The sequence below is a fragment of the Lithobates pipiens genome, unplaced genomic scaffold (genome assembly GCF_037356315.1).
Source record: "Lithobates pipiens isolate NorthernLeopardFrog02 unplaced genomic scaffold, aLitPip1_a1.2 Scaffold_1, whole genome shotgun sequence".
NCBI classification, from domain to species: domain Eukaryota; kingdom Metazoa; phylum Chordata; class Amphibia; order Anura; family Ranidae; genus Lithobates; species Lithobates pipiens.
The window spans coordinates 168,480,628-168,498,479 of NW_027507685.1; the positions used below are offsets into that span (position 1 = coordinate 168,480,628).

The 17,852-nt window shown below is 39.3% G+C and overlaps 1 protein-coding gene across 6 annotated transcripts in view; it reads right to left on the bottom strand.

Annotated features, from left to right (window-relative positions):
• Positions 1–17,852, bottom strand: part of L1CAM (L1 cell adhesion molecule) — a 671,411-nt gene that overhangs the window by 236,403 nt on the left and 417,156 nt on the right. For all 6 annotated transcript variants that reach the window (XM_077478852.1, XM_077478851.1, XM_077478850.1 and 3 more), the window contains one exon: positions 16,199–16,300. In XM_077478852.1, the coding sequence (XP_077334978.1) occupies positions 16,199–16,300 (102 nt within the window). The remainder of the gene's footprint in view (positions 1–16,198; positions 16,301–17,852) is intronic.

Genomic DNA, 17,852 nt, shown 5'->3' on the forward strand with positions numbered 1-17,852 from the left:
TCCCGTGTCGTGCCGATGGATCGCCGCTCTTCTCGGCGGCCATTCTACAATTCAAAAGCCGCGCCTCCGTCCTCCGCCTGTGATAGGCGGAACACTCAATTTCCCAGCAGCCTGTGTTCCGCCTATCACGGACATCCTCTCATACTCGTCCGTAGTATGAGAATGAACGGATGTCCGTGATAGGCGGAACACTGACTGCTGGGAAATTCAGTGTTCCGCCTATCACAGGCGGAGGCGGAGAAGGAGGCGCGGCTTTTGAATTTTAATGTCCGCCGTCTGTCTGCTCGATACGCTGATCGAGCAGTCAGACAGCGGTGACTCGAGTATAAGCCGAGGGGGCACTTTCAGCCTCAAAAAAGAGGCTGAAAATCTCGGCTTATACTCGAGTATATACGGTATTTGTTTGATTATTGATTTCACTATATTTTTTTATTTTTATTAATTTTTACACGGTCACTGTGAATATTGTGTTGCTTTTAGACATATGTTTATTTATATCAGCACATTAGCACTTTATGTAGTAGCACAATTCACTTTATACTGGATACTTTTTTTGGGTCTAAAATGAATTTTAATTTTATTATAGTATTTATTAATACCAAAATAATAGGAGCGCAACACCACTATATATACGTTAATGCTGGTACAAGGCTTATTTATTTTAAAGTTCTGGTGAGTTTGCATTTCTCATGCACTATTTGTGGTGGATCACTATTTGAAGGATACCATCTGTTCCTGTATTTTTCTTTTGATCACAGTGACTGGACTTTCTTTGTGAAGACATATTGAGGAATTATGTTTGGACTATTTTTATACACATTTTTTATGGATTGATGATGAATTGTACTACTTTATTTTTTCATGAATTTGTCACTTGTAGCAAATGAGTGTGGCCTTATAAAATAACAAGCCTAATCCCCAACCAGGCTACCACAGAAACACGGGGGCAATTTGGACTATTACGGTACAATAGAAGCAATACAGAAAATATTATAACAAAAATGTGAATATAAAGATTACAGATGATTTTATTGATGCCAAAAAACAAATCATCATTTACATATAAAAGCATAATAACGATACCCATTATGTCACAAGTGAGTAGTCACAATAAAACAATTGATCACAGATGTCATTTCCTTGACTAGTTTCGCAGACATTTACCACTTCATCAGGAGATTATCTGTGATTAGATCGAAAGAGACAATATGATGATCAAAAAAATAAAAAAATATTATCATACAGCATCATGATAGAAAAAATCTTTTAGACTTAAAAACGGGGAAAGAGCAAAGCAGCTTACCCATGCTCCAGCAGGTCTCAAGCTCATAGTGCTACCACCTAATAAATGGTCCCCCGAGTTGGGGAGCTACACACTGAGATGATTGGAATCTAGGTGGACAAGGTAAAAGTAATCGGTATGGTATCAGTGAAGTGATAAAGACTGATTAAAATTGGGACATTAAAACCATGAAGGGTGGAGCAAGGTGAAAGTAGGAATAAGCAGTGAATGAATAGGGGGGAGTGAGTGAGGCAGGTGAAAATTAAGGTGATTAAGGAGAAGCAGGGTATACCTGATAATGTTGTTGAAAAAGTTAAAAAAAAACCCAGGAAGAACAAACCCACTAGGGGAGATGATGCCAATATGTGGTCACAGTATATAGCCATAAAGACCACAGGCCAGAATGGAAGCATGGTATAGCCTAACCACTCGTGCCTGAGTCTCCTATAGAGAAAATGAGCAGTAACACAGTTAAATTAACAAAGCCAGTGCTAGTAACTAAGGATAAGGGGTACTGCCTGGGGATTAGTCAGAGTATATATTGTTTAAAAACACTTACTAAGGGGCTAGAAGGAGAACACAATCCCGGGTGCTAATATCAATACACCACAATGCAGACAAATGCCTGTTATAAGTAGCTCCTGACCATGTGACACTCAAACAGCGCCAGCAGGCGCCGGTACATAATGCAACAGGGCCCACGTACTGTACATGTGCAAAATGATTGCACGCACACATGCACATGACGCCACAGGGTCAAAGCTCCCGCATAGCATACGCAAAAAAAATCTGTGTGCACGCAAGCGCACTGGCCCACAGGCCAAAGGGACAGAGTCCCTGCAAGGGCCAGTGCAAGAGGAGGAGGACGAGTGACAAACAATTTGACATCATCTGAAAAAGGAGCTTTAAAAGCCCTAATGGGAGCAGATGATGTAGTTATCAAATCAGCTAAAAAGGGTGGGGGAATCGTGATACAGAACAAGACCGACTATATCAATGAGGCTACGAGATTGCTGTCAGATTCCAACACGTATGAAATAATTAGAACAGACCCTACTGATGATTATGCCAATGAGATCAACATTTTGGTATCCACTGCTTTTCAGAATAAGATTCTCACAAAAATTGAGAAATCTTTTTTTTTTATTTTTTTTTTATAAAATTCCATATTTCCATCACCTTCCTAAAGTACATAAAAAATCAGATAATCCCCGGATAGACCAATTGTGGTGGCAATGGATAGCGTCACGACTGGATTGAGTTTGTACATTGATCACTTCCTTCAGCCGATTGTTCATCAGCTTCAATCATACATTAGGGACGGCATTCATCTGATGGAAATCATCTCTGCCTATCAATGGGAGCCAACTTACCATTGGCTCTCACTTGATGTCAACTCCCTTTATACATCGATCCCTCATTCCCTCATCGGAATATTTTTTGGGAAAAGAACCTCTGATCAATCCGTGCCAGGTCACATTCATCCTAGATGCCGTGGGCTTTTGCCTAACACATAATTATTTTATTTTTGATGGGGATTTTTATGTGCAGAAACAGGGTACAGCTATGGGAGCAAATTTTGCAATGGGTTATTGGGAGAACGTTTACATTCATCACAACAACCCATTTGCATGGGATTTTTATGTGCAGAAACAGGGTACAGCTATGGGAGCAAATTTTCCAATGGGTTATTGGGAGAACGTTTACATTCATCACAACAACCCATTTGCAAGCAATATCATCTTTTTTGGGTGTTATATTGATGATATTGTTTGGGATGGTCCCCTTGACATAATCAATTTGTACAATACTGTAATCAGAATCCATATGGGTTGTCTTTTACCTCAGAGACGAATTCAGACTCATTACCTTTTCTTGACTTGGAGCTTGGCCATGATGAAGCCTCAGCAAAAATTATCTCTAAAAACTATATCAAACCAACTGCAGGCAACTCATATCTCCATCATAAGAGTTGCCATCTTTCAAGGTAGATTTATAATATTCCCAAAGGTCAATTTTGCAGACTTCGTTAAAATTGCACAAGGGAGAGTGATTATTTGGAACAAAGTGCCCTACTAAAAGAAAAATTTAAAGACAAAGGCTATCCCATTGCCTCTGTTGATCATGCATGCAAACTTTTTTTAAAAGGGAAACCTGAAAAAATACACTACCCACCAATCACGATTTACGTTTCACCATGACTTTTAATACTGAATTCAAGAAAATTGAGAAAATCCTCAACAATCACTGGGGCATTTTACTACAGGATCCTCTTTTAAAACCGTTGATCCCACAACGCCCCAGAGTCACATACTGTAAAGCACCCAATCTAAAGTCAAAAATTGCACCAAGTACAATTAGATCGAGTTATACCCCACTTGAAAAACCCACACTGATACCATTAGTATGGATGTTTCGGTGTCACAAATCCCAGTGTAAAACTTGTAAATATGTGGAACACGGGAAAAAGTATTTTTCAACAAAAGGAACTACATATACTCTGAGAGACTTTTACAACTGCTCTTCAGATGTCATTTATGGGTTGACTTGCCCTTGTGGCTTGATTTACATGGGACGGACCATTAGGACACTCCGAACCAGGTTCGGCGAGCATAGGAGAACCATTGAAAGTTCTAAGCATCCACCTAGTGGGCCTAGACACAGTGTACCAAGGCATTTTTTGGAAGCCCACCAGCAGTCCACTGAAAAATTAGAAGTTTGGGTCATTGAACAAATTTCAAAATCACTCCTGGCAGCAGAACATTTTAAAAAAACTGTGCTCCAGAGAAACATTCTGGATTTACACATTAGACGTTCTATCTCCTGGAGGTATGAATGAGGGATTGGAAGTCTCAACTATCCTTTGAATTATGATAGCATACTGTTTTGGTTTTTAATACGGGCTCCCTATCATTAGCTTAATAATATGATTATTTTATAGATATATTTTTACAAATTCCGGTGCGTTTTCTAAAAATCACACCTTGCAAATTGCATGGTGAACACAGGTTTTTTTAGGATTCTCCCTCCTTGCATTGATACCACTAGGGTTATGGTAAAAACTTTTTTCTTCACTACCCCTATCCATTTAATCATTTTTAGTGTAACAATGGATATATATATATATATATATATATATATATATATATATATTTATATTTTCTTATGCAAGAAAAATGTATATATCTGTTTGCCTATAATTGAGCAAACAGAATACATTTCATATATTATAGGCTGTAGTACCACAGTTTTTGAGTATTGTCTATAGAACAAAAATACTCAAACAATGAAAACATCTATAATGCACGAATACATGAAAAAATCCTTCTCTATATATATTTTTAAAATAAACTTTCTATCTATATACCTTCTTTGGTCTCACATAACAACAATACATAACTTTTCTATTTCTGTTTCACCAGTCGTTATATATAATATTTTCATCAATTGTATTTTTTTTCTCCATTATTTTTATGATTTTTTATTTATTTACATTTTTTATTTACTTATGTTATTATCATTTACTAGATATTGTATATTTTTAATTACTTCTTATATAATATATATTTATAATATTTATACTTTATAATTCATCTATATATTATATTTTCGAATATATATATATATATATATATATATATATATATATATATATATATATATATATATATATATATATATATATATATATCTTTTTTTTTTTCTAATTGATTTTTTCTTTTAATGTTAATAATGAATAGCCTGCTTTTCCCCTTACTTTTTGATGTATTTATTTATTTCATTTATATTATTTCATATTCATTCTTTATTTGTTATTATTTCATTAATATTATTCTCTATTATTATTCCCTTTTTTTATATATTTTTTTCATTATTTTCACTATTTTTCCAATTATTATTATTTATATATATTTTCTCATTTTTCCACCTTTATTTTTATTTTCATTTTTTATTATTTTTTTGGGGATTTTTTTTCGTAGTAATTATTATTTTCAAATATCATATATTCCTTATTTTTTGGTGTCTCTTGTTTTTTTCGATTGATATTCCCATATATCCTTACACCAATCTTTTTATAAAAAACTGTTCCTTAGTTCTGATTAATTAAGAGGATAATGTGTTTCCACTCCATCTGTTTGTCCCCTCCCCTTTCTTGTATATATTACGAGTGTGGGCTCTGTATGTTTAGTTGTTGATAAAGGAGTGCGACTTGAAAGGACATCCAAGTGCGCATGCTCATGAAACGCGTCCTTCATTAATGACGACATCCCCTGTAGCCGGCTGAACGGTGTGTTCCTAGCCTCGGTCTGGGGCTCTCTTCTGCAAGCCTGCATTTCCATCATACGGAAGTATACTATCCAGTTCACAGCGCGATCAGATGGCCACATTATATTCCGGGCAAAACGTCTATACAAACTTATATGCAATGCCTGCCATTCTTCTGCTAAATGTGACTGCACAATTTGTTTCTTATTAAAACCTGTTATTTTAACTACTGCACCCAGAGGCGCCTCTCTACTTGTCTAACTCCTTCAGTAGGGGTGGGGCTAGCACATAACTATGCTGTTTATATATTCCCTTTCTTTCCAAACACACATGGGCAGTGGATTAGCCTCTCCCATATTCTCCTCAACCGGAAATTGGGGAAGGAGTCACTTAGAAAAAATGCTGGGGACAATTTAAAAATAAGTTGGATCTCCAAAGCATAAGTTAAGAAAAATCGGAGCGCGCGTGCCAGCATAATCACATCACAGCTACCTATACAATTATAGACCACAGACAGTATCGGAATAAATGCAAATTCCAAATAACCTTATTCCCAACAAAATAAAAATAACAATAACAATAAAATAAAATGTAAAATAAAAATGAAAATAGAATAAAAACAAAAATAAAATTTATATAAAAATTTTAAAGAAAAAGAAAAATTAAATGGAAATAAAAATACAAATAATAATAATAATAATAATAATAATACACAAATAATTAAAGATTAAATATTTACTATTTTTTATTTAATCTTTATTTGATTGTTTTTATATTATTATTTGTATTTTTCATTTTTTCATTTAACTTATCTTTTGAATTAAATTATATTTTTTTATTTTATTTTTATTCTTATTTTCATTTTCATTTTACATTTTCTTTTCTTTTATTGTTTTATTTTATTTTTTGGGAATAAGATTTATTTAGAATTTGGGTTTATTCCGATACTGTCTGTGGTCTGTGATGTGATTATGTTGGTATGCGCATTCCGATTTTCCTTAACTTTTGCATCGGAGATCCAACTTATTTTTAGATTTTATTGTGTCCCCAGCATTTTTTATAAGTGACCCCTTCCCCTTTGCATGCAATTTCCTGTTGAGGAGAATGTGTGAGAGGCTAATCAGCCGGCCACGTGTGTTTAGGAAGAAAGGAAATATATAAACAGCAGAGTGACGTCCTAGCCCCACCCCTACTAAAAAAGTCAATGGGTGGTGGAGCCTGCATGTTGACGTCACATCGTGGCCACCTTAAGATACCATTGTTTGCATGCTTATCCAGCTAGCATGGCTTGTAGTGCCATCCTTGTACTATCTTTATGAGAATAAATTACTTTTTATATGTAGAGCACTAGATTTTGCCTTCTCTTTCCTCATACCTATCCTACTTGAGGATGAGATGATCAGGGTTCTGGATCCTATGGAAGCAGGTGTCTAAAACAGATAAGTGAAAGTGTCAGTACCATGACAGTTATCTCCAACTATCCCCAGAGGGGAATACTGCTGATTTTGACTCCTATGTGAGGTGAGCAGCCTGTGATACTGGTGGAGGCGAACACAAGCACTTTTGGATTATTTATTTTTGTACTATTGGTGAATTGTTAATTTTGGATCCACTTCAATCAGTCACCTGTTATTTTTGATGGACTTTAGTACACACATATATGTATTTGAACTCATAAGTACAGGTTAGGATGATGATTATTGATTATTCATTGGTTTACACACACATATATTGATTTATAGTAGCGAAGCACTGTTTTTGTTAATTCTATATTGTTAATACATGTCTAGTGAATAAATATTTATTTAATTCCATATTTATCTGTATTCATAGCGATCGATTTGTGTATTTACTAAAGGATCTGACTGGTTGAAAACATACTCCATACATACTCCATATATTTAATCATTCAGGCAATTCCTGATAAAAAAGCATAACAATGTTGAAATAAACCAAGTTGCAGGTAACTGGGGAAACTCATCCAACAAACGATATACATCCAGATTTTAACTCTTTCAGTGCCAGCGGACACTTGTGCACAGTACCACATATGTGGCGATATAGACATGTAAAGTCTTGTGCATTGAGACCAAACACATTTAAAGTATTTTAGGTGCTTGTTAAGCAGACAGTTCACATCCAGCTTCTTTAGCTCTCTCAGTACACAAAGTAATCCTTGATAGTTAAGCAGTACTTATCATGTAAATGTGAGGGGCGTGGCTTGGCGCGCAGAGTGGATGGACGCTGAGTGAAGGAGCTCTGGCATTCCGAGAGGCCTAGGAGGTGCATACGACTGGAGCTGAAACGACTATGCCCTCTCTAATAAAGAAGGGGACACAACACCGATCCTTGCGCTCGTTAGGAACCCCTAAAAGGAAGATATCGCTGGCAAATCTCATTAAATTCAGATACAGTGTTGCTGGAAGGAGCTCCAAGATGGCGCTGACTCACAGGATGACAGGAGATGAGGAAATGGAGGATGATGAGATCTGCTAGCATCTGAGGACTCCTCCAGAGGTAATGCAGGGACTGCTGAGGGAGCACCCACTGCTGAGCTCTGAGGAAGAAGGGATGGCCCTTCGAAACGCTTCAGCTGGTAGTGAGTTGCGTGAGCTTCTTCCGTGACTTCTGGAAGAGTCCTGTTCGTCTGTCACTAGATGCTATTATTTGATGACTACCCTTATTTCAAGATACTATACAATTTTTTGTGAGTAGTTTTCTTCTCCAAAGGATAATGTACAAGGCTGGTGCGCTCTCTTTTTCTTTTATCTCCTCCAGAGGTAACCTTACAAACGACCCCCCCCCCGACATATGCCAATATGACAGAGATCGCTGCCGACATAAAAAACTATTTACTGACATAAAGACTGAATTACTGAGAATGTCAGAACAGATGGCGGTTAATGAGAGACCAGGGAAGAGGAGAGACAGGACACTCATCAGACTGGATGATATTACCTCCACTCACTCACAACACCTCATACACATGAGCAGACAGATCGAAGATATAGACAATAGAGGAAGAAGGCACAACATCAGAGTGAGAGGTGTCCCAGATTCTGATTCCCCTGAACAAATTAAACCAGCCCTCTCCTCCATCTTTAACAGTCTCCTGGAGAGAGCTGTGGGCTCACCAATTGATTACGATAGGGCACACAGAGCCCTTAGACCCAGAGCACCAGATAACAACCCGCCTAGGGATATCATTTGCTCTCTCTAATCTTTGCCTGAATTAGTAAATATTACAGAAAGCCAGAACAAATTAACAAGTCACATTTAATGGCATAGATGCCCAGATATTCCAAGACTTATCTCCAATCACACTGAAAAACAGAAGACCTCTGAGACCCTTACTTGAAATCTTAAAGGAGAAAAAAATCTATTATAGATGGAAATTCCCTTTTGCCCGACAAGCTTCCTACAATGGTAAACAGCACACACTCAGAAACCCAGATGAACTACAAACATTTTGTGAGAATATGCAGATAGCCCTAGTGGGTCTGCCTGAATGGTACAACAAATTTCCGACTGACACCAGCTATCAATACACCTCTTTTGCCAGACATTTCTCCAGCAAAATCTTCTTACCAATCCAGGAAACATTGCAGAAATGCAAGCATAAGCAATTACAACTCTCCTGCCTCTAAAAGCCCTGGCATGAGAGGACCCAGGTAAAAATTAAAGTATAACTAACCACTTAAACATCTGTAACCTAACTGTTAATACTTGTTGCCATCCTACGAGTTACAGGATGACCAGTTAATTACACTTTGAAAACTTCACACTGTTCACGTACAAATCTTACAGTTCTGTTTTGAAGATGTTGTTTACTCATATAGTCGGCAGAGGGCACTCTTGCCTCAGCAATTACTCATTAAGGCTTGCTGACAACGTTGATACTGTATTTTGTTTCACCTACCACCAGAGGGAACCACCTCACCAGAAACGGCTAAATTTAGATGGTTCCTGACTTGTTTAACACTTTCACAATTTTTTTTACTCTGAGAACATCAGGTAGAAAATCCACTTCTAACTACTCACTCTAAAGTAGATGGAACGCTCCAGAACTCCTACCATAAATCACCCTTGGACTCTCTTTTGTGTCATTCGGTGCCTATGAAGTTAACTGTGAGTAATCTGGGTGGCACACACTCTGACACATATGGAGAGAATTACATATCAATGACTTCCAAGGGGAATGCTTTCATAGTACACATATGGAAGTTTTACCCCTTCTTCTCCAGCACCCCCCGTTTATGTTTCACCCCTCAAGTTAAAACATGGTCAATTTATAATTCAATCACTTAAAAGATGAGTTTTTCATCTAAACCGTACTTTACAACTTACTACTGTTGCTAGACATCTCTAGCCTATATAGTTATATTCACAATATGTTATCTCAATTATTATTAGACATATTTCCCTAATAATGAAGTTTGACTTGAGACTTGCTGCTATTGGGACCTATGAGTGGTGAGGCCTACTGGTGGAATGCTCAACAATAAACCCTTATGAATATATATATATATATATATATATATATATATATATATATATATATATATATATATATATAGGCACTAAGAAAGTTATATACTAATGCTTTCTCTATGGTACTACCAAGAAAGTGACTACGCAATTACATAATCACATGGTTAACCGTTATCTGTATCCTCTATGTAGCACTGACCCCCGAAGGAGCAGCTGATTTAATTGGGCTTACCATTACCTTCTTCACCTCGCGTATGTCTAGGGGTTTCCCGAGGTAGATGGCCCAAGAACTGCAGAGACTGACGCCAGATCTGCTTAAGGGAATTGTACTTGCAAAAGAAATAAAGGAAACACAGTCTCTCAAAGTAGGGTTAGAGGGTTTTAGTTATGAAAGTCCAGGTACTCAAACTAAATCGAACAGACAAAAGAGTCTCTGACATTAGGAAATATAGAGAATAGCCATTTACAACTGGATCCTCACCCTTATCTGATAGTACTTCTCTCGCTAGGCCTAGCAGTCGATAGACTTTGATTTAAGCACTCTCTGCCACAGACTTGCTGTAAAACACTTGAATGAAGTCTCTGCCACAGACTTGTTGTAGAACACTTGAATGAACTGACCCCCGAAGGAGCAGCTGATTTAATTGGGCTTACCATTACCTTCTTCACCTCGCGTATGTCTAGGGGTTTCCCGAGGTAGATGGCCCAAGAACTGCAGAGACTGACGCCAGATCTGCTTAAGGGAATTGTACTTGCAAAAGAAATAAAGGAAACACAGTCTCTCAAAGTAGGGTTAGAGGGTTTTAGTTATGAAAGTCCAGGTACTCAAACTAAATCGAACAGACAAAAGAGTCTCTGACATTAGGAAATATAGAGAATAGCCATTTACAACTGGATCCTCACCCTTATCTGATAGTACTTCTCTCGCTAGGCCTAGCAGTCGATAGACTTTGATTTAAGCACTCTCTGCCACAGACTTGCTGTAAAACACTTGAATGAAGTCTCTGCCACAGACTTGTTGTAGAACACTTGAATGAACTGAAAGATGTAGACAACTCAAAGAACCTTCGTATGGCACCAGTATCTTGCAGCCGGTCTGGCGATACCACACGAGACCAGATTCGCTTGGGGTCTTTCAACTCAGCCTCCAGGCTCCTGCCGAGAAGAAAACCTTTATGTGGCCTTCTCCCGAAGAGCCCTCCCCTGGATGCTTTCACAGATGCTGGGCCTCTCCACAAACCGAGACAGCACCGGACCACCTTAGAATCCTTCTTTCAGTTACTTTGCCTCTGGCTAGCCAGCCCAGAGACTTGGAGGCGGGTGGATCCGCACCCCAGGCCATGACAGCCCTGGGGGCTGGTCAGGAGGACCAGGACCAAAAACAGCCAGAACGTGCCTCTGGACCACGTGACGTCAGTACCTTAAGTACCCTCTCCCAGAATGCATAGCAAGAGTGACACTCCCACTGGGCTGGTTCCGAAAGAGAACTGGCACCTAATGCACCCAACTGGATTACGTTCTAGCACCTGCCAGGGATGACAGCGCCACCTATTGTCAAGCAGAACACAAATCCAGACAGACTGATACTGAGGACAACATTTAGAGTAATTAAACCCAAAACCAAACTGCAGTTCCAGGAATTTTAAATGCCAAAAACACATAGTTCGTGCTCTTTAGGAGCCGGCCCTACACCTACAATTGTCTTATACAACATTATTCCTAGCTTAAATAAAGTCTAAGAATGAATAATTAATATATCCTGAACTCCATTCCTAGGTCTCTCAGAACTCCCTATGTTATAATATAATCTCTAATACACTACACAGACTCTTCCTATCCATAAACGCACCTCCCACCTATATAACACTAACAAGCTCTATGCCATATGAATGTATATTTGAGCTAAGGCTCATCTACGGTACACCCTTCCTAATCCTCCTTAACCTAATCCCTTACACGTCTCTAGTAACACCCCCCCCCCCCCCCCCCCACTGCTCATGACCTCTTCCCCCCCTTTTTTTTTCTCTCCTCTAAGTCATAGCCCCAGGATGGCATACTCTTTCTTAGGAAAATCTCCAACCATAATATCGCACATTATTATCAGCCTCAATATTCCCAAAAAACAGGTCCAAACTACTAAAAGAACTTAAAAAAGCAGGTCCATCAATTGCTTATGTCCAAGAAACGCACTTCAAAGACCAAAATATACACAAAGTCACTAATAATCTTTACACAAAAGCATACCATGCCACATACCCGCTAGCCAAAACCAAAGGGGTTACTATTCTTCTAAATTATTACTGTGTGAATTGAAGCAACAACCTACTGACCCTGAAGGCCGCTATATTTTCCTTAAAGGAATGTGGGAAGGTTCCCCTATCACCCTAGCAAATGTGTATTTCCCAAAGCTTATATCACATTCTCTAACAAAATAATAAACAAACTTAAATGGTCTGTGGAAGGTTGCATAATTATTGGAGGTGACTTTAATATTTCCCTTTCACAAATTCAAGACACTTCAACAGGTCACTCCCATGTCTCATACAAAATTCTAAAATGCATTAAAGTTCTATTGCAATCTTTAGCTCTGGTAGATTCATGGAGATCTATACACCCCACAGGTCAAGACGATATTCAGGAATAGACCTAATTTTTGTTTCCCAGAGATCTGATTAACTGACATTGGAATCATTACACCATCAGACCATGCTCCCACTGCTGTCACCTTGAATATCAACCCATGTAAACAGACAACTTTTATTTGGAGACTTAATGCAGCCCTACTTACTGACCAGACAATACATGACGACATTCATGATTCCATCAAAACCTACTTTATGACTAAACGCAGATTCAGATACAAATCTCCTCAATAAGTGGGAAGCACATAAGAGTTTTATCCGAGGAGAACGAATTAAATGGGGTGTGAGAAAGAAGAAAGAAAGAGACAAGGAAATCACTAAACTAGAGGCAATGCACAAGCAATCCCTTGCCATTAAGATGGAAAACAAACTTACTAATTGCAGGAACTCACTGAAGCAAATTCTTAATTTTAAAACCCAAAAATCAGTTTTCCTCTGGAAAAGTGTTTTTTATGACCTCAGAGACAAGAGTGGGAAACTGATCATATAGCTGTTATCCTCAAACCAGAAAAAGATCACACAGACTGTGCAAATTTTAGGCCGATCTCACTTTTAAATGTGGACAATAAACTCTTAGCAAAAATCATAGCCAACAGAATAAAACCCCTTTTGTCAAAAATTATTGGTCCAGAGCAAGTCAGCATTATGCCTGGTAGGGAAGCCAGAGACAATATAACAAAAACTCTGAACCTTATCCACTACTCCCATAAGTCAAAGATCGAAGGCCTTCTGTTGTCTACTGATGCTGAAAAAGCCTTCAATAGGGTCTCCTAGGACTACATGATATATATAGGCATAGGTGAGAATACCCTATGTTAAATTGGATAAAGGCCCTTTATCAAAAACCACAAGCAAAAATTTAAATCAAAAACCATTTTATCTGACCCAATAAATATACAAAAGGGCACAAGACAGGGTTGCCCCCTTTCACCAATACTTTTCATCCTGACCCTAGAACCTCTTATTAGAACTATAAACTTATCCTCAGAAATTCATGATTTCAATCTCCATAATAGAGAATACAAAATAGCGACATATGCAGATGACCTATTGTTCTCATCACACAACCCCATATTTCCATACCCAACCTTAGAAAAACCTTCCAAACATTTGGTTTCATATCCAACTTTAAAATAAACCGAACCAAACCTGAGGCACTCAACCTTAACCTACCCCCTGATAAATTAAATCTCTTAAAAGGTAATTACAACTTCAAATGGGAACAGACCACTCTCAAATGTCTACGAATTAAATTAACTCCCAGCATTGAGTCTCTTTTCTCAGCTAATTTCACTCCCTTGTTAAATGATAAAACTAAGGATCTACAAAAATGGACCCCCAAATTATTTTCATGGTTCGGAAGAGCTGCAGTTTTAAAAATGACTATCCTTCCAAGGCTGTTATATTTCTTTAATGCATTACCAATACCAATCCCCAACTTTTTTTTTCTCCAGACTATTGAAGTTACAACGAAAGTTCCCATGGGCTGATAAAAGACTTAGGATAAACTTCCGCCTCCTCACGCTACCCAAAAACAAAGGTGGCATAGGTCTTCCAGACTTGCCCCACAATATAAACTAGCCTCAATCCCAGGCCCATTGACGCCAATTGCCAATAACCCGGATTTTCTTCTGAGTCTAAATCAGAGAACACTTCAGTCCCCAGGCTGCAACTCAAAACTCTTAGCCACCCATTGTCTTAGTGGAAACCAGATAAAATCACTAGAAACTCTTTGATGGCTTATTCGTGGTTGAATCGTTCAACACACATGTTGATGACAAAAAAACATAAAGAAAAATGGGAAGTTGATCTGGGCACTAAAATCAGTGACACCCAATGGGCATGTATTCTCAAGGAGCCCACAATGTTTATTGAGCACAAAATACCAAGAGACCTCATTTACAATTCCTATACAGTGGTACATGACTCCACAAAAAGCTAAAAGATGGTTCCGCACAACTTTAGATTCCTGTTGGCGATGTGGCAAGGAAACAGGTTTGTTTATGCATGTCTGGTGGAGCTGCCCCCCAATCCTTGACTACTGGAAAGAAATCTCAAACTGGATAAAACACATTACTGATAGAAAGATAATACTGAATGCAGCTGCATGTCTGATTCATATTAACTCCTTTACATTAAGCAAATACAAGAAATCCCTTACCAGACACCTTCTAACTGCAGCAAAAACTCTTATGCCTCGTACACACGATCAAACAATCCGGTGGAAAAGTCCGGTGGACAATTCCACCGTGTGTGGGACTGGCAAACACACGGCTGGATTGTCCACCGAAATGCGAGTCCGGCGGACAGATTGGAGTGCAAAAATACTTTCTTAGTCCGCCTGACTTTTGGGTAAAAAAAGTCCGGCGGACTAAGAAAGTATTTTTGCACTCCAATCTGTCCGCCGGACTCGCATTTCGGTGGACAATCCAGCCGTGTGTTTGCCAGTCTGCCTTACTTATGAAATGAATGGACTTTTCCCGCCCGGAGAAAAGTCTGCTCATTTTGAGCGCGTCTCCAGGTAGCCAGGGCCAGCGAAGGAGGCGTCGCTGGCCCCGTCACCTGGTATGGACTTAAAGGGGAATCCCTACGCCAAAAAATCGGCATGGGGTCCCCCCCCTAGGTCCATATCAGACCCTTATCTGAGCACGCAGCCCGGCCGGCCAGGAAAGGGAGTGGGGACGAGCGAGAGGCCGTGCGGCCCCCCCACCCCAAAGCACCTTGTCCCCATGTTGATGAGAACAAGGGCCTCTTCCCGACAACCCTAGCCATTGATTGTCGGGGTCTGCGGGCGGGGGGCTTATCGGAATCCGGGAGCCCCACCCTATGTGAATGAGTATGGGGTACAATGTACCCCTACCCATTCACCTGTGAAAAAAGTAAAAAAAAAACACAACACACAATGGTTAAAATAGTTTATTGCACAGCTCCGGGGTCTTCTTCCGTCTTCGGGGGTCTTCTCGCCGGACTCCTCCGCTATCTTCTGCTCTTTTGCTAGCTCTTTCATTAGCAGAGGAGCCCGACTTTCTTCTTCGTCGCCGCCGCCCTCTTCTTCCGACTTTGGGGGTCTTGTCCCCCTCTTCGGTTCTTCTTGCTGGGCCACCCTGCCTTCTTCTAGCTCTTTTACAAGCGGTGGCCCGGTCTTCTGTCATCGCTGCCTTCTGTTCTTCTCTTCTTCTGTTCTTCTCTTCTGGAGATGTTGCCTCGTCGCTGCCTCCGGTAACAATGGCAGGGACGCAGCGTGTGGCGACTTATATAGGGACATCACCGGATGATGTCCCCGCCCATTATGATGTCACAGTCCCAGAGGATGCTGGGACTGTGACATCATAATGGGCGGGGACATGCTTTAAAATTGTGCACGCTCGTTGAATGGCGACTAACACAAGAATTATTGCACTCACTCTAACGTTTGCAGTGATGCCCCATATTTGCTTGTATTTTTCTCATTGTTAGAGCAGATTCCAAAATCAATTCAAAATCACATCAATTAAGGTTACAAGGTGTAAAACCTTACCGTCAGTGGGGCTATTGTTATCTTTTCCTGGGGTCCAGCTTAAAGTCACACTTGTATCTTGAAATGTGGAGAGTTCCAAGTTGTAAGGAGGCTCTGGTAAGTCTAAAAGAATGATATAAAAATATTAAAATACAGTTAACATGATTTATGACAAGAGGTAATAGATCTTAGGGGATCACAGATATAATGAATATTTACTGAGTACCATTAATAACTCACGACCTGGATGAACAGGCAAGGCACCAAAAAATTAAGGTGCAGTTGGTGGGATCATACCTTTAGACCTGAATGATAACACAAACACTTTTCTTTCACTCATGGTTAGTGTTGGCTGAAGCCATTTATTATCAGTCAACTGTGTTTACTCTTTTTAAATCATCATGACAACAGAAACTACCCAAATGACCCTGATCAAAAGTTTACATACTCCAGTTCTTAATACCGTGTATTGCCCTCTTTAACATCAATGACAGCTTAAAGTCTTTTGTGGTATTTGTGGATGAGGCTCTTTATCTTCTCAGATGGTAAAGCTGCCAATTCCTCTTGGCAAAAAGCCTCCAGTTCATGTAAATTATTGGACTTTGCATGAACTGCACGTTTGAGATCTCCCCAGGGTGGCTCAGTGATATTGAGGTCATCAAAATGGGATGGCCACTCCAGAACCTTCAGTTTATTCTGCTGTAGCCAATGACAGGTCAACTTGGCCTTGTGTTTTGGATCATTGTCATGTTGGAATGTCCAAGTATGTCCCATGCGCAGCTTCCTGGCTGATGAATGCAAATGTTCCTCCAGTATTTTTTGATAACCTACTGCATTCATCTTGCCATCAATTTTGACCAAATTTACTGTGTCTCACACATCCGAAAAACATCAGCGATCCACCTCCATTTTTCACAGTAGGAATGGTGTACCTTTCATCATAGGCCTTATTGACTCCTCTCCAAATGTAGCGTTTATGGTTGTGGCCAAAAAGCTAAATTTCAGTCTTATCATGCCAAACAAATTTGTGCCAGAAGGTTTGAGGCTTGTCTCTGTGCTGTTTGGCATATTGTAAGTGGGATACTTTGTGGCACTTGCGTAGTAATGGCTTTCATCTGGCGACTCAACCAGGCAGCCCATCTTTCTTGAAGTGCCTCCTTATTGTGCATCTTGAAACAGCCACACCACATGTTTTCAGAGATTCCTGTATTTCACCTGAAGTTATTTGTGGAGTTTTCTTTGTATCCCAAACAATTTTCCAGGCAGTTGTGGCTGAAATTTTAGTTGGTCTACCTGACTGTGGTTTGGTTTCAACAGAACCCTTCATTTTCCACTTCTTGATTAGAGTTTGAACACTGCTGAATGGCACTCTCAATTACTTAGAATATCTTTTTATATCACTTTCCTGTTTTATACAATTCAACTACCTTTTCTGCAGATCCTTTGACAATTCTTTTGCTTTCCCCATGAATCAGAATCCAGAAATGTCAGTGCAGCACTGGACGAAAGATGCAAGGGTCTGTCAGGAGTCCAGAAACTGATTGACCTTTTATACACACACACACTAATTACAAGCAAAACAGATCACAGGTGAGGATCGTTACCTTTAATAGCCATTCAAACCCTTTTCTTCCAACTTATGCATGTTATCAGGCCAAAATCACCAGGGTATGTA